The following is a 22,107-nucleotide window of genomic DNA, read 5'->3' on the forward strand; positions in this document are numbered from 1 at the left end:
TCAGTCTTCAGAGACCATCTTCAGAGGGACACCTTTACATCAGTACAGTTAGAAGCCACTATTACAGTACAGGTTCTAAAAGTTAAAATATATATGTACAATATACAACTATTGTATAAATATATAAATAATATACAACTGAGTGTAAAATCTATAGTCTTTACAACTACAGCAGCTGTTCCAATAAGTTAAAATATTTATAGTTAGTTTGATAAGATTATTAGAATTTGTAAACCAAGCTGGTTCGTGTGCCATCTTGTTGTTCTTGAGAAGAGGGTTCTTTAATGGTGTCCTGTATGTTATTGTGGCCCGCTGTGTTGAAATAAGAAAAAAAAAATCTTAACCAGTCATACTGGACAGAACTATTTAACTTTTTCATAATATTATTAGTGTGACGGACCAGAATGAAACAAATGAGATTTTGGAAAAATTTACAATATTGTGACCATGTATATCTATCTACCTGTAAATTTGAATTTTACTTATTTGTCCTGACACAAATCTTTCTAGAAACCTTTCACAGGTTTCAGGTTTGCTTACCAGCCCCAGAAAGACCCATTCTAACCTAACAAAGCTAGTTATTAAATTGTAAAAACATACACTTGTTTGAAATACATATTTTATATCCAATGCTCTTTCAACTGCCTAGTTCTTCTCAATACCTTTTCTTACTTGAGGACAGAGACAGAGTCATCTCTGAAATGGTGTAAAAAAACAGGATGATGAATAACGTCCAAAAAGTCAACAATTGTTCCAGTATCTTAGTACACATGAAGAATAAAATGTTACCACATTTTTATAATGGGTTGTGTTAGCTCACAACAGTAACTGGGCTATGAATTAGATCATTTCTGACACTGACATTGTTTGAACTGACTATGGGACCCAATTAGCCTCATATCCAATGGCAATTGGGATTCTCTGCTTAGGGGTAAAGTGGACAGGGTGTTAATCTGACCACTCCCTCCATTTAGTGTTGAGGTTAAGAATGTGTCTTCATGGTGTGATGCTTAATTAAGCGCAGAGACAATTTTACCTTTTCATCATCATCGGAAAAACAGCCCATTTTGATACACAGCTTTCCTTAGAATATTTTGCCAGATTTTTCTACTAAATTAAACCATCCGGCCTTCACTTCTTCAGATTTTGCAACCATAATTTTCATTTCACAGAACAAGGTCATCAGCCTTGCATCCAATCCCCAACCTGGAGTACCTGGTCTCTGTATTTATGTCCCCCAGTGATAAGGTGGCCCAGTTATACTCCTATGCACTGGGATTCGTTTTCGTCTTCTATAACTTGCAGGGCTACAGTGGAGGTATTCTAACCTGCCTCCACATGGGAATTTTACTTTCTACCTCTACTAATTATATATAAGGGTGTCCCAGGAGGAATGGACCAAACTTTGGGAGGGTGTTTCTTNTTTTTTCTACTGCATTTAATTAAATGAAATTTAACAAGATGGATCTGATCAGCAGCAGCAGGCAGTCATCTGCTTCTGCTACCCTCTTGCTGGGCTTACTCTTCTGAGCCCTCTCTTAACTGCACAGACAGAAGACCATACATTTCATACATACAAGTATATGCAAGCTGTGGGATACAGTGCAGCAGAATGCTTCTCTAAAAAGAGGTGCAACAACTTTCAGCAACTGTAAAAAAGTGAAGTTTCCCTTGTGCTTAATTAATTAAGTACCACATCATATACAGGATAGTGGAGGTACAGGTATTGTTAACCTTGGCACTAGATGGAAGTCAGTAGTCAGTTTCATGCCCTCGCTGTTTACCTTTGGGCAAACAATGCCAGGTATCGCTGAATAGGAACTGGGTGGGCCCCAGAGCTAGTCTGGATGCTGCTGTGAAGAGAACACTCTCTCGCCCCTGCTGGGAATCAAACCCCAATATCCTAGCTGCCCAGGCCACAGCCTGTCAGTATACCAACTGAACTATCAGTACATACCTTATAACATGCTCGATGTAAACACTGCTGGCACAAACTTTTTGAGGTGGGGGCTGCATTGCACGACTCAATATACTTTCAAATTCTCTACGATTTTGTTCAATGAGATGCTCATTTCCTTCATTTCTGCGTGCTTCACAGATCTGTTGAAAAGGATATGAATTTATATTACAAAGAGACTTCTATTTGCAATCCTGTATTTAAGCATCCTGTTGCATTTCTATATCTAATACTGTTTATTGTACTACACAGTTCGTCAACAATGCAACGAATTGTTCCTTCCTTCTTATACTTTCACTTTTGACACACCATGTATCGGCCCTAAATGGCCATCTTCAGGTCTTACTATGCTAAAACTGCTACACTGTACTTTTAGCGCATACCAACTGATTATGAGAATGATGTTTTAAATAATGAAGCGTGCAGTCACATATGCGATGAATGGTTAATATTAGTGCAGTGTAGCAGTTTCAGCATAGTAAGACACCTGATGATGGCCATTTAGGGCCGAAATATGTTGTGTCAAAAATGAAAGTGTAAGAAAGAAGGAACAATTTGTTGCATTGTTTACGGACTGTGTAGTACAATAAACAGTTTTACCAAGAGACTTAATTAAATGTACAATCATAAATATATATACTGTGACATGTTGCGCAACGGAGAACACCCCCACCAGCAGTGATGTGGCGGATGAGTCAGTGCTCCCCCCCCCTCCGCACGGTAACGTAACGCGCAACGCGCGGTGACGTAAGACAGCGTGAGGTAACAGCATTGCTACATAACAGGCACACACAGCCACTATATAAGAGAGCTGCGCTGCCTGCGAGAAGAGTTGTAATGTGGCCATTGCCGAGTTCAGTTCCGAGTTAGTTCCGAGCAAGCTTACGAGCGAGTGTGTTATCAACAGTTCTCAAGGCAGCAGCCTGTGATTTGAGTTGGAATATAGCAGCCGTCGGGGAAAGAAGAACCGGACGTGTGTGTAACTGTGTAATTGGGAGCGCGTGATACAGTGATACATAGCTCTCCTACTGTAAACGTGTAGACTACTGAAGACGGAGTGAACTGATTTGCGCATAGGGTTATAAAGTGTGAAACCCCGCAACTGTGTGATAATTAATTGTAGCCGTTACTTGTAGGTTGTTAAATAAACCAGTTAACAATCCGAACGGCGTCTTCAGTACCCAAGACATGTTACAATACTATGAATGGAGCAGTCTATGCCTGGGATACAATAGCTTTCCTTGTTAATATCATAATACACAGTAATTAAGACTTAACAGGAATAACATTCAAATTAAATAAATTAAAGTTTAATCATTCATTCAGAAGAAAAAAGGGAGAATGGGAACAAGGATTTTAATCACATCCAAAAATTCTACCACAATACTTGCACACACTTCCAAGAACATGGCTACCACACATACTGGCAAGACTAAAAACTAAATTTCATATATGTTTTGATGTTCTCCGTTAGGTCCATAGCAGGAAACTGAAAACAGAAATTACTGTTTCATATAAATTATATCACAGTGTAGACTCTCCTTTTTACCCTATTTCCCTAAAGTAGGCTTATGCAACCTCCATCTCGTCTGTGTGCCTGTGTACCCATTCACCCTATCAACTTCTGAATGCCTCAACCAGTGTTTATGAAATTTGGTATGTATGTGTATATCATGGCAACCGAGCCCATCACACCAGCATAGTTCATAAATCCCTCTCATCAGTCTGTGTCTCTATGTGTATCCCTCCTATTGTTGCTAGGCAATGGCTAGGTAAACATGTTTCATGGCAACAAATATGTGCAACAATGGAAGAACTGTTAGATATGTCATTTTCCATCTGGACCATGTCTTATCAAAGCAGAGTCCATGGGTCTATCTGTGTATCCCCTTATTGTTGATACGTTAACATCTTCGTATAAGCATTTCCACAGCAATAAAGAATTGTTGGTGGAAATTAGTTATTCCTAAAACTTCTTGTTATAATTTGTTGACACAGAACATGACTTACAAAATACAATTACAGTGGACTATCAATTATGTGCTTTGCAGAATAACAACATTAATTTTAGAACCCCTTCATTAGTCACTGATATGGCTTCCTATAAAAATTTTAGTATTGCCCTTTACATCTGTACCAATAACACAAATCAGTAAAAGGTAATGTTGTCCCTCTGCTTAACTAATTAAGCATTATGCCATGAAGATGTATGGGGAAGTGCATGTATAGATCAACATTTTCTTGACCTCAGCACTAGTTGGAGATGAGTGGTCAGCTTCACGCCCCGGCCGCTTTACTCCTGGTATCCACTGTATAGGAGGTTGGGTGGACCCCAAAGCCAGTCTGGATGATATGGGGAAGTGAAAACTTCATAACTGGTTAAAAAGAAAGAAAAGGTAAAGCTATCCCTGTAACAAGCCATGGAGGCCCAGAGGGTTGTGGATGTTGACGCTCCTACATTTTCTAGATAACTGCTAACGGATGGCAGTGAGATTATCAACCTCACGTGTTTGCAGCCCTTTACCCCCAGGATCATTCCTGGTATTTTTTCTGTTAGAGACTGAGTCGAACCCAGGGCCATAGTGTGGCTGCAAGGATTAGGTCAACTGAAAAACCCAGTGACCTCATTGGGGATTGAAACTGTGACCTTCCGGCTTGTAGCATAATGCCTCAACCAACTACACTACTGCGTGCCACAAATACATATCAATTACACTTTATAATTATTTTAGTGAAGTGTACGTCATCTCACACAGCTGCAACTATATATTTTATTATTCTACTGGTTTTCATGACTACCATTGTGACAGAAAAAGGTTGCTCTCTTATGTTTGAAAAATTTTCTTGGGATAGTACTGGGATAGCGCAGTTGGTATAGCGACTAGGTAAGGGCCGGACGACGGGGAGGGTCATAGTTCGAGTCCAGGTAGGTTCAAAAATTTTCACTTCTCCATGTCATCCAGACCAGCTTTGGGGTCCACCCAACCTCCTATCCAATGGGTACCAGGGGATCTTTCCCCGGGGGTAAAGCGGCCGGGGCGTGAAGCTGACCACTCACCTCCTACTAGTGCTGAGGTCAAGAAAACGTGGGTCTATACATTCACCCCCCCACGTCTTCATGGCGTATGTAACGCCGTGGTGGCAGGGGGGCGTGGAGGTATCCCACCTCTGCCACCACTTGTAACGCTGTGGTGCAGGGGGGCGTGCAGGTACCCCTCCTTGCTACCACAGCTTACGCTGTAAGGAGTTAACACAATAATCCTAGCTTACTCTCAGCTAGGATTCTCCCGTTTCTGGGCTTCCTTCCTTACTTAAAGCTACCACCATCTATTATATGTCCTAAGAGAGGTGATGTAAGTACCAAGGGCCGATAGCGCGGTAGTCGAGCGTCCTCTGTTGGCTGGCCCCTTCATCACTGTCACCTCTTATTATTGGCGTAGAGCGGGCGTGTCAGGTCTGACCCGCCCCTACCTATCGTCTGTCATCTCTATGGTGGGAACTACCCCCTGACATAGTGTCATAGCTCCCTCTTGACATATCTTCATATAGTCTGCAGGTAGCAACATATCACATTATCATGATTCTTACATCTTAAAGGGGCGTTGATATCAAGGGCTACTAAGCGCGGCCTGCGTGGCAGGTGCCCATCCCTGTCCATTCTTAGTACCTCCCCTTAAGCATTCGGCTGCTGCTGCCTTTCGTTTTGGTAGGATCCTCGGGATCGGTCGTGGAAAGGTGATTATGGAGGGGTGAATCACAATTCCCTGCGTACATCCTACTCTATGTACACTGGTCTATTTACATTGATATTTACCATATTTACAATATTTACATTATTAACAAGGCCGACTTTCAGTCGGGACTACATAGTGAATTTACTTGAAGCTACGCTAGGAACCTCCCCTTCGGGGGTGTAAAACTGAAGTCTCTCTCTGCTTCGACTCCTGACTATAGGCAAGTATTAATCGTGCAATGCGATCCTGTTTCCCTACTATTCATGATACACTACTAGTAATCCTAACATATACACCATACACAGACATATTGCCGGACTATCTTCCTAGGCAATCACTTGTTACATAATTATTACTCTCCCCTAAGGGCTCGCCGAGCACACTGGAGTTTGCTTTCAATATTTTCCACACACTGTTATTGACAATAATATTGAACAACATGGCTTATATGAGTAAATGTGACTTACTTGACATAGAAGAATGCAGGCCAACTTCCAGCACTCGTCAGACCCATACTGAATAGCGCCTCCGGCTGACAACTGAATATTATGTTTGAGATCAGATCCCTATGTCTCCTAAATTCAGTAATTTATATCTTTAATTTGCTAAATCAACGGTTAATGAAAGAGGGAAGTTACTCCTCCTTTCGCCCTCAATTTCTGGGTGGAAGGTTTCCATTGGCTACCTTTCGGCTGTGGGTGGGCCCTCGGTCCTCTTGGCTGCTGCTTACTTAATAATATAATTATACTCCAGTGGCCAAGTGAGGTAAGCTTCTTGCTAGTGCGATTACGCATAAATGCTGATCATCAACATTCTTAACCTAGTTGCCTGTCCAGGTGTTGACATACTAATGTAATGGCTGTAAAACACTTTTCGCAAGTCTCGAAACTTTAAGGCAATGCCTTAAATTTCCAATCTCAAAATTGGTCCGCAACAGCGTACTGCTTAATTAGTTAAGTACATGGACAACTTTACCTTCTTAGTACCTTAAATAAGACCATGACTACTTATTTCGAAATCCTTTCCAAATCAACCATCCCATTATCTGATGATACACAGTCTTCATATTGAAGGCAGTGTAAAATAACCTAGGGAAGAAAACGGAAAATGCAACACATACCCTACATAAATGGCAAGCTCCAGTGGAATTAAGATTTTGTCATGCCACTTCATACAGCCAAATGATTATCAAAAGCAAAGTGCTACACCTCACTTGAAGCACGTGGCTGCTGGATGGCTAATCCAGTGGGTGGATTCCCGGTAAGTTACAGTACCAAGGGCCCCAAATCCACTTTACCTCAATGAGGCACTGACCTACCTTCAATCGAATAGCTGCAGGACCAGCACAGTATGTTGCATTTCCTCTCCTTGTGTGAGGTTCACTATCACAGGCTGCATGGAGTACCACCTCCAATTCAACATCTCGGTATAACTGTGGCACCAACTCTAGGAAGTTGCAATCTAAAGCCGTGTGTTCTGACACGTGCAAAGAGTAGCTTCTGTAACACAACATATACAAACTTCACAATTCCTTCATGGAAAATTCACTGCATGAACATCATGTGAAGAATGCCTAAGCAAGGAACACATGCACCCAATATGCCTTACATTAATGTGAACTTCAATTGTAACTTATTTCATTTACACATAAAATACAAGAATGGTCCAAAATGAAAGGAAACACAATTATTTGTTGCTGTGCATTCAATTCAACAACAAACATGGTCACATATAATGTTACTGAAAACTACTAAGAGATGACACTACTTGTCATTATTCACACTTGTTCAATGGAACTATAGAAGCCTAAGAAGCAAGCTCCCCAAATCCCAACAAAGGAGCCAAAACATAGATGTCATAATATTATTAGAGACCTGGCTTGATGAAGTACAGGGCGTTCAATCATCGAGGAAACTGGGAGATCAGCGTGAGTCAGATACAACATTTGTCACAGATTGCTGCTGTAACTGCTGATAGCGGAATGAGTCATCGGCGCTGATAAACATACACATTCTCGCTAGCATAGAGTGGATGGATCGTTTCTCCGTGACTACTGTGTCCGTCCCCACTAGTGAGAGTGCAGTCATGTCGCTGATTCCATCACATCAGTTTCTGTACATGCACACATTTATAGGAATACTGAAAAAGATAACTTACCGTGCTTTATAACAGGTGCTGAAAGTGACCCCCTTCTGCTTGCAAACATGCCTCGCATCGCATAAATAAATTATGTGACACTTTCTGAAGTTGGTCCATGGCAATTGAACTAATTACACGTGTAAAATCCTCATGCTATACAGCAAGTGCCATTACATAGTGAAAAGGTGGGGGTGTGGTGTGCTGTAAGTCTGTGCCAAATCATTAGCCCCTTATTTTTCCATGAACCTGTGAACTCTTACCGCTATGTTAATGATATACTGAATCCGTTCTTCAATCAGCTGACTGCTGAAGAAAGACAATATAGGTATTTTCAGCACATACAGTTAATGCATCCATGGTCGCAATATGGGAAGTGTCTGAAAACAGAATAATCAGCAGGGGACTGTAGCCTCCCAGATCTCAGTTTTTGCGATTTTTATCTCTGGGGAAACCTAAAGGGAAAAGTCTACAAGAAAAATCCTAGCACCACCGAAGCTCTGCAGAATGAAATAACATGCGTAATTAGTTCAATTACCATGGACCAACTTCAGAAAGTGTCACATAATTTATTTATGCAATGCGAGGCATGTTTGCAAGCAGAACGGGGTCACTTCCAACACCTGTTATAAAGCATGGTAAGTCTGTTATCTTTTTACAGTATTCCTATAAATGTGTGCATGTACAGCAACTGATGTGAGGGAATCAATGACACAACTGCAGTCTTGCTAGCAGGGAAGGGCACAGTAGTCGCGGAGAAATGATCCATCCATTCTATGCTAGCGAGAGTGTGTGCATTTATCAGCACTGATGACTCCTTCTACTATCGGCAGTTACAGCAGCAATCTGTGAGAAATGTTGTATCCGACACATGCAGCTTCTCCGGTTTCCTCAATGGTTGAATGCACTGTAGAAAAGTTAAACCTGAAAGGGTTTTATGTGGTGAGAAATGTAAATGTAAAAGATATTAACAAAATATTAAAAATACTAAATATTAGAGTTAGGTTAAGAGATATATTTAAAAACTGTGGGGTGACTGCTATGACAGAATAAGATATTTGTAAGACTGCTACAGAGGCTGGATGGGCACTGCCTGTGCCTTTTTTTTATAACATTTTTTCTACATAAAAAAAGAGGCAAGTCAACCAAAAATATGGTCCAGTGTGGAAGTCTTCTCAGTAAAGAGCATTATCATGCAAAAGGACTAGTGAAAATGAAATACACTGAGAACCTGTCTATTGATAGACTGTGATGTCTTAAGAACAGGTTTGTTTTTTGTATAATGAACTCCTGACCCAGAGTATGGTGCTGTTAACAGTGAAATGCCACATGAGTGGTCGCAATGCAGTCAGTGGGAAGTGCAAGAGTATCCATCCTACAGCCTAGACATAGCTGCTTCAAGCTTCCATTTCTTTGGGCCTTTCAAGCAGCACCTTTCTGGAAGGCACTATGACACAGATGTCGACGATCAACTTCAAGTGTATCGCTGGCTACCAAGGTTTTGTCCAGAATGTTACTGTCAGAGTACTCATCTTCTCATTGCATGGTAGAAGAAATGTCTTAACAGGGAAGGTTACTGTGTTGAAAAATATTACAAACATGTGCCTTGATTGCTGTGTAATGTTGTACAGTACAACTAAAAGTCTTTTCACATAAACTGTGTTATGTTACTTATCAGATCTCCCTCATATATTACCTTTTTAGCTATGAACCATTCATATACAAATGATGCAACTGAATATGGATGTATATCATGGTATCATGCACTGATCAATTCTGAGGCCCACCCGGCCTCCTATCTAATGTGTACAAGGGACTATTTCCCAGGGGGTAAAGCTGACCACTCACCCATATGCCTTGTAGTCCTTAAATAATTTAACACAAGGAAAACTTTACCTTTTCCTTTATATTCCTTTCCCTGTATTATTTGTGAAAAAGTGAACATTCGGTGTCTTATTAACCCTACAATGTGATGGACTGTTTTCTCTGTAGGGTTATACTTGGCCCATTCCAGCAGTTGTGAATAAGATTTGCTAATTACTATGAAGCCAACTTACAGAGCATAATCCAACAGAGTTTTGAATGAAGTTTTAAGACTGTCAAGTACAGTGCCCCTGTTGCACAACATCTCATTTGTGACTACAGGCATAACTGGTTTCACAGGCCTTAAAGGTGGCGGAGGTACAGGTGAGTCATAGGACTGTAAACTGAAAAGAATAAAGAAAAAAAAAAACAGATACAAAATATAAGTTATCATTTTGTACTTTTTTGAAGAAATTATTTCTTCTGTTTTCTCATATTTTTCTTTTCAGATCAAATAGTCTTAATATAATCACACAGCACAGTCAAAAGTCTCTGTTAGCTTATAGAACAGCATCTTGTGTGCAACAGATGGATCAAACTCAACAAATCCTTTTGTATGTATACTTAGACATGTTTTACACAACTTACATAAATTTATAACAAATCCGTACATAACTCGTATTCATGATGCACTCAATCTGAATCTCTGAAAGTCCACCAGCTATTCTGATATTTTTTATGATTCTTTTTCAGTCCCACCAGGCAAATGGGGGGCACACAGTAGCATAGTTCATTAAAAAATTATGCTACGGGCTGGAATGTCACAGGTTCAAATCCTGATGAGGTCACTTGATTTTTCAATTGACCTAATCCTTCCAGCTGCATTATGGCCCTCGGGTCACTCAGCCTCTAAGAGAAATGAGTACCACGAATCTTCCTGTGGGTAAAGAGCTGTCAGCATGTAAGGCTGACAATTTCACTACCACCTGTGAGCCAACTGTCTAGAGAGAATGTCGGAGCCTTGACGTTTCACAACCCTAGTGGCCTCCACAGCCTGTTACAGGGGGTTGCTTTACCTAGCTTTTACCAGGCGAATGCCAGGATAGTATCTCAATTATGTAATCCCTGTTTCCTTCCAAACCCTTTCCAATTCTACATTCATCAGTCATCAAACTATTTGACTGTACAGTTTGTGACACTGAAAGCATTTTAAAATAACCCACAAAAAATTCATACAACCATTTCTATTAATTTCTTACAGAGGGTCATATTTTTAACACCACAGAGTATAATTAAGCAATATTATTTTCAGAAATGCTAAGCATAAAACAGGTGTGAGGTACTGTCATATATGACAACCAACATGAGATGAAGATAATATTTATAACCTAAGGTGAACACACACAGACTCAGAACTCACCGTTAATAATCTTTATATTTAATGCAATATGAAAATATTACAACTTATCTACAACAAATTCGTTTCAAACATCAAATTATGCTTTCTGTATAACCCTGCTTCAAAACAAGGCTGTTTCACTATCAATATGTCATATAACCTTCTCTCATGGCTTAATGATAAAAATTACCGTTTCAAAATTCTCTTATCAGGCTCAGTGGAGTCCTCAGCATTAGCCAACACTGGCACTTTCAACCTGTGATCTTCAGTTCTGAAATGGGTAACCTCCCATTCTTGAAGTGCCGCACATTGATCTTCTCTGACCTTCGTATAATCCATATACTCGAACCACGGAGTCTGCAGGGAGAGATGTAAAAAGCTATTGTACAATATAAAATTAAAGCATATCATATAATTTAATTCATATTACTAAACTAAGTGTATAAGACACTGTTTTCATTACTTTCTTTACATTTCATTACATAAGTTGTTTATGTAAGAGTAGAAACCAGGGTTTATGTCAATGTTCTTAACTCAACACTGACATGGCTGATCACTAGAGATTTTTGCACAGGTTACTTTATGATCCTATCAAATGTTAACCAAACGGGGGAGAAGAATAGAGGTGGGAAACCCAGAAGGAAAGACACCACTAGGAAGACCAAGATGTAGGTGGATGGACAATATTAAAATGGGTCTTAGAGAGATAGGATGAGGTGGTATGGACTGACCAATCTGGTTCGGGATAGGGACCATTGGAGGGCTCTTGTGAACATGGTACTGAAGCTTCAGGTTTTATAAAATGTTGAAAAGTTCTTAAGTAGCTACACAATTGGCAGCTTCTTAAGAAGGTCTCAGCTCCATAAAGTTACTTAGTAATCAGCAGCTAAGAATATACACCATCCAATGGCAGCATAACAGATTAAATATGAATAGGAAAGGATTTGGAAGGAAGCAGCCATGTCCTAACTGATGAATTATCCCAGAACTTTATAGTCTTCACCAAAATAATAAAATTAAGAAAAATCATATTAAATAATTTTAAAAGGTAATTTGCATTAAGCTGAAAGAGCTCAAGTTGGGAGAGACCTGCATAGTGGAACCCTTATTTAACATTCCTCAATTTAAAGTTTTCTCTTATTTAGTGTTTAGTGTCAGTGATCACCCATTCATAATGTGACTGTTACATTTCTTCAGTTTAGTGTTCAAATCTGCTGCTCCCCCAGAAAGTTACTCTCACACTTTCCTATATCCAAAAGAATAATGAAACAAAAATCCAAGCCTAACAGAAACTTGATATATTCACTGACATCAAATCCATTAGCATCTATTATAGACAATTTGCCTCAATAACATGAGAATATCAGTTTATGACTTAATTTGATTTCCCTGTCCCACTGTCAAATATATAAAGTAGAATCCTGGTAATCCAAGTTCACCTTATTCCCAGCAATCCGAAATGACTTACGGTATCCCCCCTCCCAAAACTGACAACTCAAAAAATTACAAATTTAAACTAAATATTTTACTCACTTGCAGTAAATCTGTGGAAACTTGTGGAACATGATGTGTTAATGGATGGACCTGCTCCCTACATGGTGGAATATGTAACCCAGATACCACTTGCCCTAAGCCCAGAATGTGGGTTCCAGTCACTCTTTATAATATGAAAGGTATCTATAAATCTTTGAATACATAATTTTATTAAAAATTCCAATTCTTTATTTGAAACCCAACAGTCTGAACACACCAATCCTTAAATTAGTTTGGATTATCAATGTTTCAACGTACTTGCAGTACACACTACTAAAAAAAGATTCTGCCATGGCTTGAAGCAGAGTGACAGAATGCTAATCATGTCATAGCAGACACCAATGTCTTGCACAATCCACCACTGCAATGACCATGTTCAAACAAAACAAACCTAATACAGAATTCTACACAACACTGCATACTTCGGCTATAGCTCACATAAACTGTAGATAATTTTCAGAGCATCTTCAGTTTTACTTGTGAAACAAGCTCAATAATATTAACATTAATTTTGCTGGCTAAGATAACAATAAAGACACTGTGCTATTTCAACTGAGAGATCCACAGCAAAAGGACTAACCTCATATCATCACTGTTATCACTATCATCCATTCCAATATGAGGCCTACTGAGACCTAGTAAGGATATTACCAAACAGAATCCTTTCACCACTTCAGAGGTCCTACCATTCTTAATTTTTCCTCTTGGTAGATATTTTGAAACGTTATTCATGGGGGGTATAAGAGACAGGATGTATAATCATCACTCTCTCCTTCCCATGGCATGTCTTGTTTTCAATGAAAAGGCCAGGATGCCCAAGTTACAGTAGAATAACTATTATATGGTTGGTTATTAATGCCACACTCTGACAATTAAGTCATTTGTGCTTTCAACCTCAAACTGGATGGCACAATAGTAACTCATTTTTTTATTTGGACAATATTTGGGCCTCTTGAGAATAAGTGAGGAACATTACTGCTGTGTTAACCTGATGGAAGGAAATTCAAGTTTGAAAATAAAACATTAAAGGGGACCAGAAGACTGAATAGATGCACAGGTTCTACGAGGGGTGTTCAAGTTCTAAGGTCTCCGATTTTTTTTTCTCAGGACTGGGAGTAGATAGACACATGCGGTTCAGTTTAAAATACGTGTGCACTTTTTGTGAATGCGTGACAGAGATGACAGTACTGTACAGCACATAGAACTCTAGTGGTGGCGGCGAGTGTGAGGAGTGTTTTTGATACTTAAAATGGCGACGTTTTCGTTACAAGAACAGCGAGTAATCATTCGTTTTCTCCACTTGCGTGATGCGACACCCATTGAAATTCATCGCCAGTTGAGTGAGACGTGTGGTGATGGTGTCATGAATGTGAAAAATGTGCATTCGTGGGTGTGACAGTTCAAAGAAGGCTGAACGTCGTATGACAACGAACCAAAACAATCTCGGCCTTGCACCAGCCGGTCTGACAATATGGTCGAGCGACTTGAGAAAGTTGTTTTGGAGGATCGCTGATTGAGTGTGGAAAACATCGCCTCCAAAGTTGGCATTTCCATGGGATCTGTGCACAAAATCCTGCATGAAGACCTGCGGATGCAGAAAGTGTCCTCCAGGTGGGTGCCACGAATGCTGGCGGACGACCACAAGGCTGCGCACATAGCAATTTGCCAGGTGATGTTGACACATGATGAAGGCATGAATGGGACTTTCTTTTCATCAACTGTGACAATGGATGAGACATGGATGCCGTTTTTCAATCCTGAAACGAAGCGCCAGTCAGCTCAATGGAAGCACACAGACTTGCTGCCACCAAAAAAATTTCGGGTAAGCGCCAGTGCTGAAAAAATGGTGGCCATGTTTTGGGATAGCGATGGCGTAATCCTTACTCATTGCGGTCCAAAGGGCATTACGGTGACAGGTGCATCCTACCAAGATGTTTTGAAGAACAAGCTCTTTCCAGCACTGTGAGAAAAATGGCCAGAAAAGGCTGCACGTGTGCTCTTTTACCAGGACAATGCACCAGCATATCGGGTGTAGGCGACACAGCAGTTTCTTCATGAAAACAACCTTGAAGTGGTTTCTCATGCTCCCTACTCACCTAACCTGGCTCCTAGCGATTTTTAGCTTTTCCCAACGATGAAAAACACTCTCTGTGGTCGCACATTCACCAGTCATGCTGCTATTGCATCAGCATTTTTCCAGTGGTCAAAACAGACTCCTACAGAAGCGTTCGCAGTGGCCATGGAATCATGGCGTCGACGTTGTGAAAAATGTGTACAGCTGCAGGGAGATTACGTTGAAAAGTGACGGTTTCAAATTTTTTGTATGATTATTGTGTGAGAAAAAAAATCGGAGACCTTAGAACTTGAACGCACAACGTACTGTAGGAAATACAGATAAAATTTATAATGGTATATAATCTGAGACAAAGGTAAATAACTATTTTATTGGTGCTGCAAGAAATATTTTTTTATTACTATTATTATTTTACTGACACAAATAGTCCATCCAGAAGCATAACAGCAGCAACTCCACAAATGGACAGTCACTTTTTGACTACCAACAAATTTGTGGGTTTTCAAATCGCTTTCAAGATTAACATCACTCTGATAAGAATTTATATCTGTGGATATACTCATTCACAAAAAACATGTAAATGCAACAGTCATCACAACATAACTCCCACGAAACTTCAGTGTACTTGTTATTAGCCTCAACAATCTGGCGGTATGAAAATTGAAATTTTGGGTACTATAAGCCTGGCAGCCATATTTTAAATGAGGGGTAACAGTTCATCATGTGTGAATCAGAATTTTAATTCTCCTAGTTCTACAAGACTGACAGCCATATTTTATCATGGAGGTCATGGTATTAGCATTGAACAAATGCAATGGTTCATCACTGAAACATGTGCATGTGCCAATGCAATAATAAGACACATGGCCTATTAAGGTTAAAATATTGGGTCAGAGTATGGTAAGGAAGAGGCTGTAACACTAAAACCACTGTTTCTTTTCATTCAGTAAATGTATCAGCAAACAGTTGATGTGTACTGGCAAACCATGTCAAACATTGCACATCTATTAATGCATTCTATGTTTTGAGCTTGCAACTAAAACTGAGCATAAGAGCAAACAGTTTTTAGAAAAACTGTGCTAACTAAAATAAATATGTGACATCCCCACTTAATGTTTTCTTTTGGGGGGGGGAGACATTAAAGATAGACAATACACTCAGGAAAACCTTAAACAGTAGAGATGTGACACTGAGACTAGTACAAAAGCACAGATCAGGAAAAACCTTCAACTGACAATTATTATTATGTGGAGGTTCCTCTTACACAAACGCAAAGAAATACATGAAGTGTCAGTTATACCACATTTCCTTGCAGTAGTGCAGCCAACTTGTTGGAGTTATACTGAGGAGGCAAAGCAGGAAGAAAGAGGCTTGGCTCATGAAGTCGTGGCTCTTCCAACCAAAGGCCGAAGGTTCGAAAGAGTCTGTTTTAAAAAAGACAAATAAAGATGCTGGATATGAGATTCCCAGTGGTGGTTATCAAGAGTTCTATATTCTGGGGCACAGCCTGTGCAGTGTGGTGAAGGTGAACCAACACTTAGGAGCAGCATACTGCCTTCATTTTCAGTGTTAAAAAGCTAGTCAAAGGGACCTATACCCAGCTAGTGAGAATACACACACAAAAGGGGGTACAAACACAGACACCACAAAAGGAAAATAATGTGGAATGGAGGGAGAGTTTCATTGTCAAACAAACACATTTTAGTGTGAGCAATGATAAAGCAATAGCATGGAAATATGCTGACTTAAGATCTAGTGCAGTGTCATCATCATGATCAGTAATCTGTCAGACGACAGGTCCACAGTCTCTTCCAAAAAACTTCCACTTATTGCGATCTAGAGCTTTCTTCTTCAAATGATAGTATCCTCTTCTGTCCCCAGGGTCATCCAGCATCTTCTTACGTCTTCTTCCTTGTCTTCTTGTCACTTCTATCTGCCCCTCTATCTTTCCTTCAATAACTTCTTTTAGAAGGCAGTTTCTGCGTAAAACATTACCAATCCAATTAGCCTTCCGTTTTCTTATTTCGTGTAGGATGTTCCTCTGCTCACTGACTCTAATTAACACTTCTTCATTTCTCACATAATCGGTCCAACTGATCTTCTCCATCCTTCTCCAACACCACATTTCAAAACTTTCCAGATGTTTCTGATCTACTGCCCTAAGTGTCCATGTTTCAGCCCCATACAGAGCTATGCTCCAAATGTAGCATTTCACTAGTTTCTTCCTCAAATTTAAGTCCAATTTGCTGGTAAAAAGATTCTTCTTCTTGCTAAATGCAGCTTTTGCCATGGCAATCCTGGATTTAATTTCACTAGTACACCTTCCATCATCTGTTAACAAGCTACCCAAATATTTAAAAATTTCACATTCTCCAGTTGTTTTTGGTCTATCTTTATTGTTACTGGGGTTTGTTGTCTCGAAATTTTCATTACTTTTGTTTTCTCCACATTCATTTCCATGCCATAGCACCTTCCTATTTCAATTACTCTATCAATCATGCCCTGTAGCACAGTTTCTTCCTTAGCCATTAACACAAGGTCAGCTGCATATTTCAGAGTTTGAATAATTTGCCCTCCTAATTTGAAGTCTCCAAGAGCATCCAGAGCTTCCTTGGTAAGGCATTCGCTGTACAAGTTGAACAGAATTGGTGAACTGCAGTGTGACAGTTGCAAAATATGAACAGCTACCTGAAGATGGCCAAGTAAGGCCAAAACATGTAGCAAATTGATGTGATTTTTATGTTATATTAAATTACAGAGAGACTGTAACAGTATTAAGTTGCATTAAAGAAGGAGGTGAATGAGTGAGTCAAGCCAAACAAAAAAACCAGCTTGAACCAGGCAGCACACAGAGCTCACTTCTTGCTTTGCTTACTCTTCAACCCCAAAAATGGAGGTCATATGCTTCTCTGAAATGTTCACTGACTTTCACCACACTACATGGTCTGTTTTGGGGGATATATATATATATAGATTATGGACATTGGGGTTCTCAAAATGGTAGTTATGAAGAGTTCTATCTTCTAGGACGTAACCGATGTGAGCCAGTGAAAGTCAACAAACCTTATGGAGGTACATACCACTTTCATCTTCAAGGGCTGAAGAGTAAGCCAAACAAGAAACAGCATAAGTAGCCAGCACACTGTTACTGTTCAAATGTGAAAATGGAGGTGATATGTTTCTCCAGAACACTGGCTGACTTGGGCCGGACTTCATGGTATTACATCCCAGAATACAGAACTCTTCAAAAGTGATCACATCAATGCACAACATTGTTTAAGAATGAATATACAAGCAAATACATGTATATATTAGACATGGTCAAAGTGTGTACTGACATATATTCGGAAAAAAAAAAAAACAACTACAAGCATAGGACTCAGACTGAGGTATATACTATGTTCCAACCACCTGTGGATTATACACAAGTCTCTTTCATAATTATATCTATTCTAATTTTCATAAATTCTTCAGGTTTTATAGCTATGTATGTAGAATTAAAAAGAAAGCAAGTTAACTGATTACAGAGGATAATAATACAAGTTGGAAAGAACAACAATGCTAAATCACGCTGATTTTTCAGTCTCAGACTTAAAGAATCTTCTGATACCTGGTCTTAATGTGTGCAGTAGCAGTAAAACTATCTGATCCAACCTAGCATAAACCTGCCAAACAAACTCTCTCTCTCTCCCCCTACCCCTTCAGCCCACAGTGAAAAAGGATATGGCTGTAGGACTGTATTTTCTTTTATGTAATTTATTTAAAAAGAGACAATATCAAAAGGGACATAGATCTTCCATCTTTATTCCTGTTGTTCCCACTTGGAGCATAGGGCATCCATGAAATGCTTCATTTCACTTCAGTTTCCTAATCCTATACACAGCAGGTAGGACAGGGGATTAGATCATACATTAGTTTCATGATAAAGGCCACTAAGAACAGAGAACATAAATACAGAATACACACAGACATCCATGCCTTCCGTAGGATTCAAACCCACAATCCCAGTGTCTGAGCAGGCAAAGACATTTCAAAAGAAGTAAGTACTGCACTTTTGTGTATTGTGAAAAAGTGGCTGCTGTATTAAATTATGATTACAACAAACAGACCTGGTAGAGAAAATTCTTATTACCATCTTGATTCTCAAAATGTTTCTGTAATTGTGTCTCAAGACTCAATTAATTAATTTTCTGGGATGGGGTGAGTGAGTCCACATGGTACGTGGGCCACTATTTGGCTTATTGTACCAGCCCCAGATGGTAGATGATAAAGAATGTGGAGCAGTCAGTGGAATAAGAACTGGCAGAGAAAATTAAAATACTTGGAGAAAACCTGCCCCAGTACCATTCTGTCCAGTCCAAATCCCACATGACCTGACCTGAGATCAAACCTGAGCCACCACAGTGGGAAACCAGCAACTAACTGCTTGAGCTATGGCACAGCTGTCTCAGACTGAGAGTCACTCTCATACATGTCTAGCTTTTAGCCATTGTTTTAACAAGGCCAATAAAACCATGTGTAAAAAACTCAGCTCGCAAGGTTCTGCCACACAAAGCAGTTTGTTTGTTTCAATATGCATAATGGTCCAGACATATAGTCCCTAAAACACTGAGTGCCTTTCTGTATATCCTGTATTTTAGACAAGAGTTGACATAAACAGGAAATTAAGGAATGGGGAAGTTCTGAATTCAAGCTAAAGGGACAAGTTGACTATTTTTCACTCTTCTAACCCTTTCTGGTACAGTCCAGAGGGTTGTATGACCTCCCCAGTCAGGATTTGGATTGCTTATTAGGCTTACTGAGTGTTTATGTCTTGCAACTACAAATAACACACTCACTAATCTACATATCCTATCAACTGCTATAGCACACATTAAGTCTTCTGATTTTGTTATGTCTTCACTAGTCTTTGGCTAGGCAGTGGCTTCTAACAAAGATGATTTCTCTAATTCCATGCTCATGTCCTTGCTATCTGGCAACTAACTCACAACTAAGTGCAAACTGCCCCTGTTGGCTGGTCGGTCAGTCAGTCAGGTACTCTTCTGTTAGCTTTGCCAGCACAGTCATCCTCGGTTTCAGTATCAACGGGACTCATGACCATATTTTTCTGTCTCATTACTCTTCTCTTGCCCGCCACAACTCATGCTGGTCCTCATTCGAATGGACCACATAGACAACACCACTACCAACAGTAGTCCTATTGCTGTGTGCGTATCCATTGCCATAGAAGCTTGTTTACTGAGCCATTACCTAGCAATGGACAACTCTTCTGGCTCTGCTATTGTGCCTTTCAGGTGCTATGTCACAATAAACTGCCATCTGACCAGCTGAAATTATGCACTGTTGATAATATATTAATGAACTTGGGTCTAAAGAGGGAGAATATTTGTACTGTACTTACTTTGAGCACTCGGTATACCAAATCTTCTTTTCAGTGCTGGGTTCCTGCTGCTGATGCAGTGTGTCCGTCAGTTGATCTTCTGCAGCTTCCTCTGCTTGAACTGAATCACTAATGCTTTTGGCTCGATAATGTTCTGTAGCATCCTGAAGTCGTTTCTTCAATTTCTTGTGGAAACTCAGATTAATCATACCCTCAAAGAACTTATCTCCTACGCCACCCCTGTTTGGAACACTGGTAAAAACACTCAACAGTCAGCCTAAGTAACATGTAAGTATATACACATTATGGGTTAAAATTCACATAGGGTGCAGCTGCATTTTATATGAACTTGAAACAGTGTGATATAGAAAATATTAAATAAAGTCTAACTTTATGTGCAAATAATGAGAATCCCAAAAGAATTTGGCAATACAATTTATTCCTATGAGCAAACTAGTCTTGAATTATCTGAGTTTAGAATTGTGTGAGTTCTCTAGGAATGCATCCCTCGCATAAAATGTGACTGCAACGTACTAGCAACCCGAACATAACATCAAACATTGACGATGTACGAGTATATAAGACACAGGTTTAAAGATGTTCTTCTAAATAAAAATTTTCCATGAATATGACAACAGCTAAGGACAGACAGACTACTGTCAGCAGCAGATTCAATGACTGGCAGGATTAGCAAGACAGTCAATGCAAAATATCTCTGAGCCTCAGCTATGTCACAGAAAGTGGCGATGGGAAGAGGAAGGTAGGAAAGAGCAAGAGGGGCATAAGGAAGGTATGGGATCTTTCTGTATATGCTCTCACTTGGATTTCCCTCCCTCCCTGTACCTCCACTGGCTTTCCAACCCACATTTTTATTTGTAACAGTAATGAAGGTTGGATGTATTTTGCCACATCTGTACCTGCAACCAGATCAGTGTTCTGTTACCATAAATTCACACACAACCATTACAACATCATTATATATTAAGAAAAAGGTGAACTAAAGAAATTTGTGACCTTCTGAGTTATGAAAACTTATAGTCTTGTAAACAGGTCCACTTACCATATTACATGGAGTCATAAACCAGAAGGTCACAACATGAATATCTACTGCTGTGAAAATATCAAATGTCATGTATTGGTTAGTTTGCATATGGAGCTGGAACTAAGATGAAAAATATTTTGTTGAGTGGAACATTTTCTGTTTACTGTATTAAAGTAATAAATAAATAAATAAATAAATATACTGGATAATTACCCTGATGCTGATGGTACTCTTGCTAGAAAAAGAGTGAAGAATTTCTGCCACAGAAGAGGAAGAAGTGGATGATCAAGTGGTGTGTCCAAAGCTTGCTGTGACCATCGGTAGATAGAAAGGCTGGCTGCTGATAACGTTGGGATTTTCAAATTATGAGCTGCTTTCTATACAGAGAAATGTAAAATGATTATTATAACTAGCAAATGGGGCAATTAACGGAGGTCACGTGATAGCGCAGATGGTTGAGGCACTATGCTACAAGCTGGAAGGTCACACGTTCGATTTCTGATGTGGTCACTCAATTTTTCAATTGACCAATCCTTCCAGCTGCACTATGGTCCTGGGATCGACTCAGCCTCTAACAGAAAGTGAGTATTGGGAATCCTCCTGGGCATAAATGGCGGCCAGCATACAGGGCTGACCTCACTCATATCTGTGAACTGATTGTTCAGAAAATACGGAAGCCTTAATGTCTGAGAGTCCTATGGTCCTCCATGGCCTGTTACAGGGATAGCTTTACCTTTTTCTAAATGTGGCACTTAACATGTCTTCCATTGGTGGCTGGAATAATAACTCTTCTCATAAAGTTCTAGAACTCACCAAATTAACCCTTCAATGACACAGGACATTTAATTCCTACTCGCTCCTTCGGACGGAGGGTATTTAGCCATTTAAAATGGTAAATGCAACATTTCACTTAAAGTGTAATAAATTGGGAAAGCTAGAGTTTTGTTTTTCTAATCTTCACACTACATTCAGAAATGTACATAGAATTGGTGTATTGGTCCACACTGCTTTAAAATTATTTTTTGGTATAGCAAGCATATAAAAATTAG

At 39.6% G+C, this 22,107-nt stretch overlaps 1 protein-coding gene across 1 annotated transcript in view; it reads right to left on the reverse strand.

The window, feature by feature from the left end:
- LOC111864489 (ectopic P granules protein 5 homolog) overlaps nucleotides 1-22,107 on the reverse strand; it is a gene marked incomplete in the record, with an annotated part of 113,296 nt that overhangs the window by 48,684 nt on the left and 42,505 nt on the right. The window contains 7 exon segments of the mRNA XM_033751461.1: nucleotides 1,958-2,100; nucleotides 7,010-7,190; nucleotides 9,885-10,034; nucleotides 11,220-11,386; nucleotides 15,937-16,060; nucleotides 20,038-20,268; nucleotides 21,272-21,435. Coding sequence (XP_033607352.1) covers nucleotides 1,958-2,100; nucleotides 7,010-7,190; nucleotides 9,885-10,034; nucleotides 11,220-11,386; nucleotides 15,937-16,060; nucleotides 20,038-20,268; nucleotides 21,272-21,435 — 1,160 coding nt within the window.

The sequence above is a fragment of the Cryptotermes secundus genome, unplaced genomic scaffold, assembly GCF_002891405.2.
Source record: "Cryptotermes secundus unplaced genomic scaffold, Csec_1.0 scaffold854, whole genome shotgun sequence".
NCBI lineage: Eukaryota > Metazoa > Arthropoda > Insecta > Blattodea > Kalotermitidae > Cryptotermes > Cryptotermes secundus.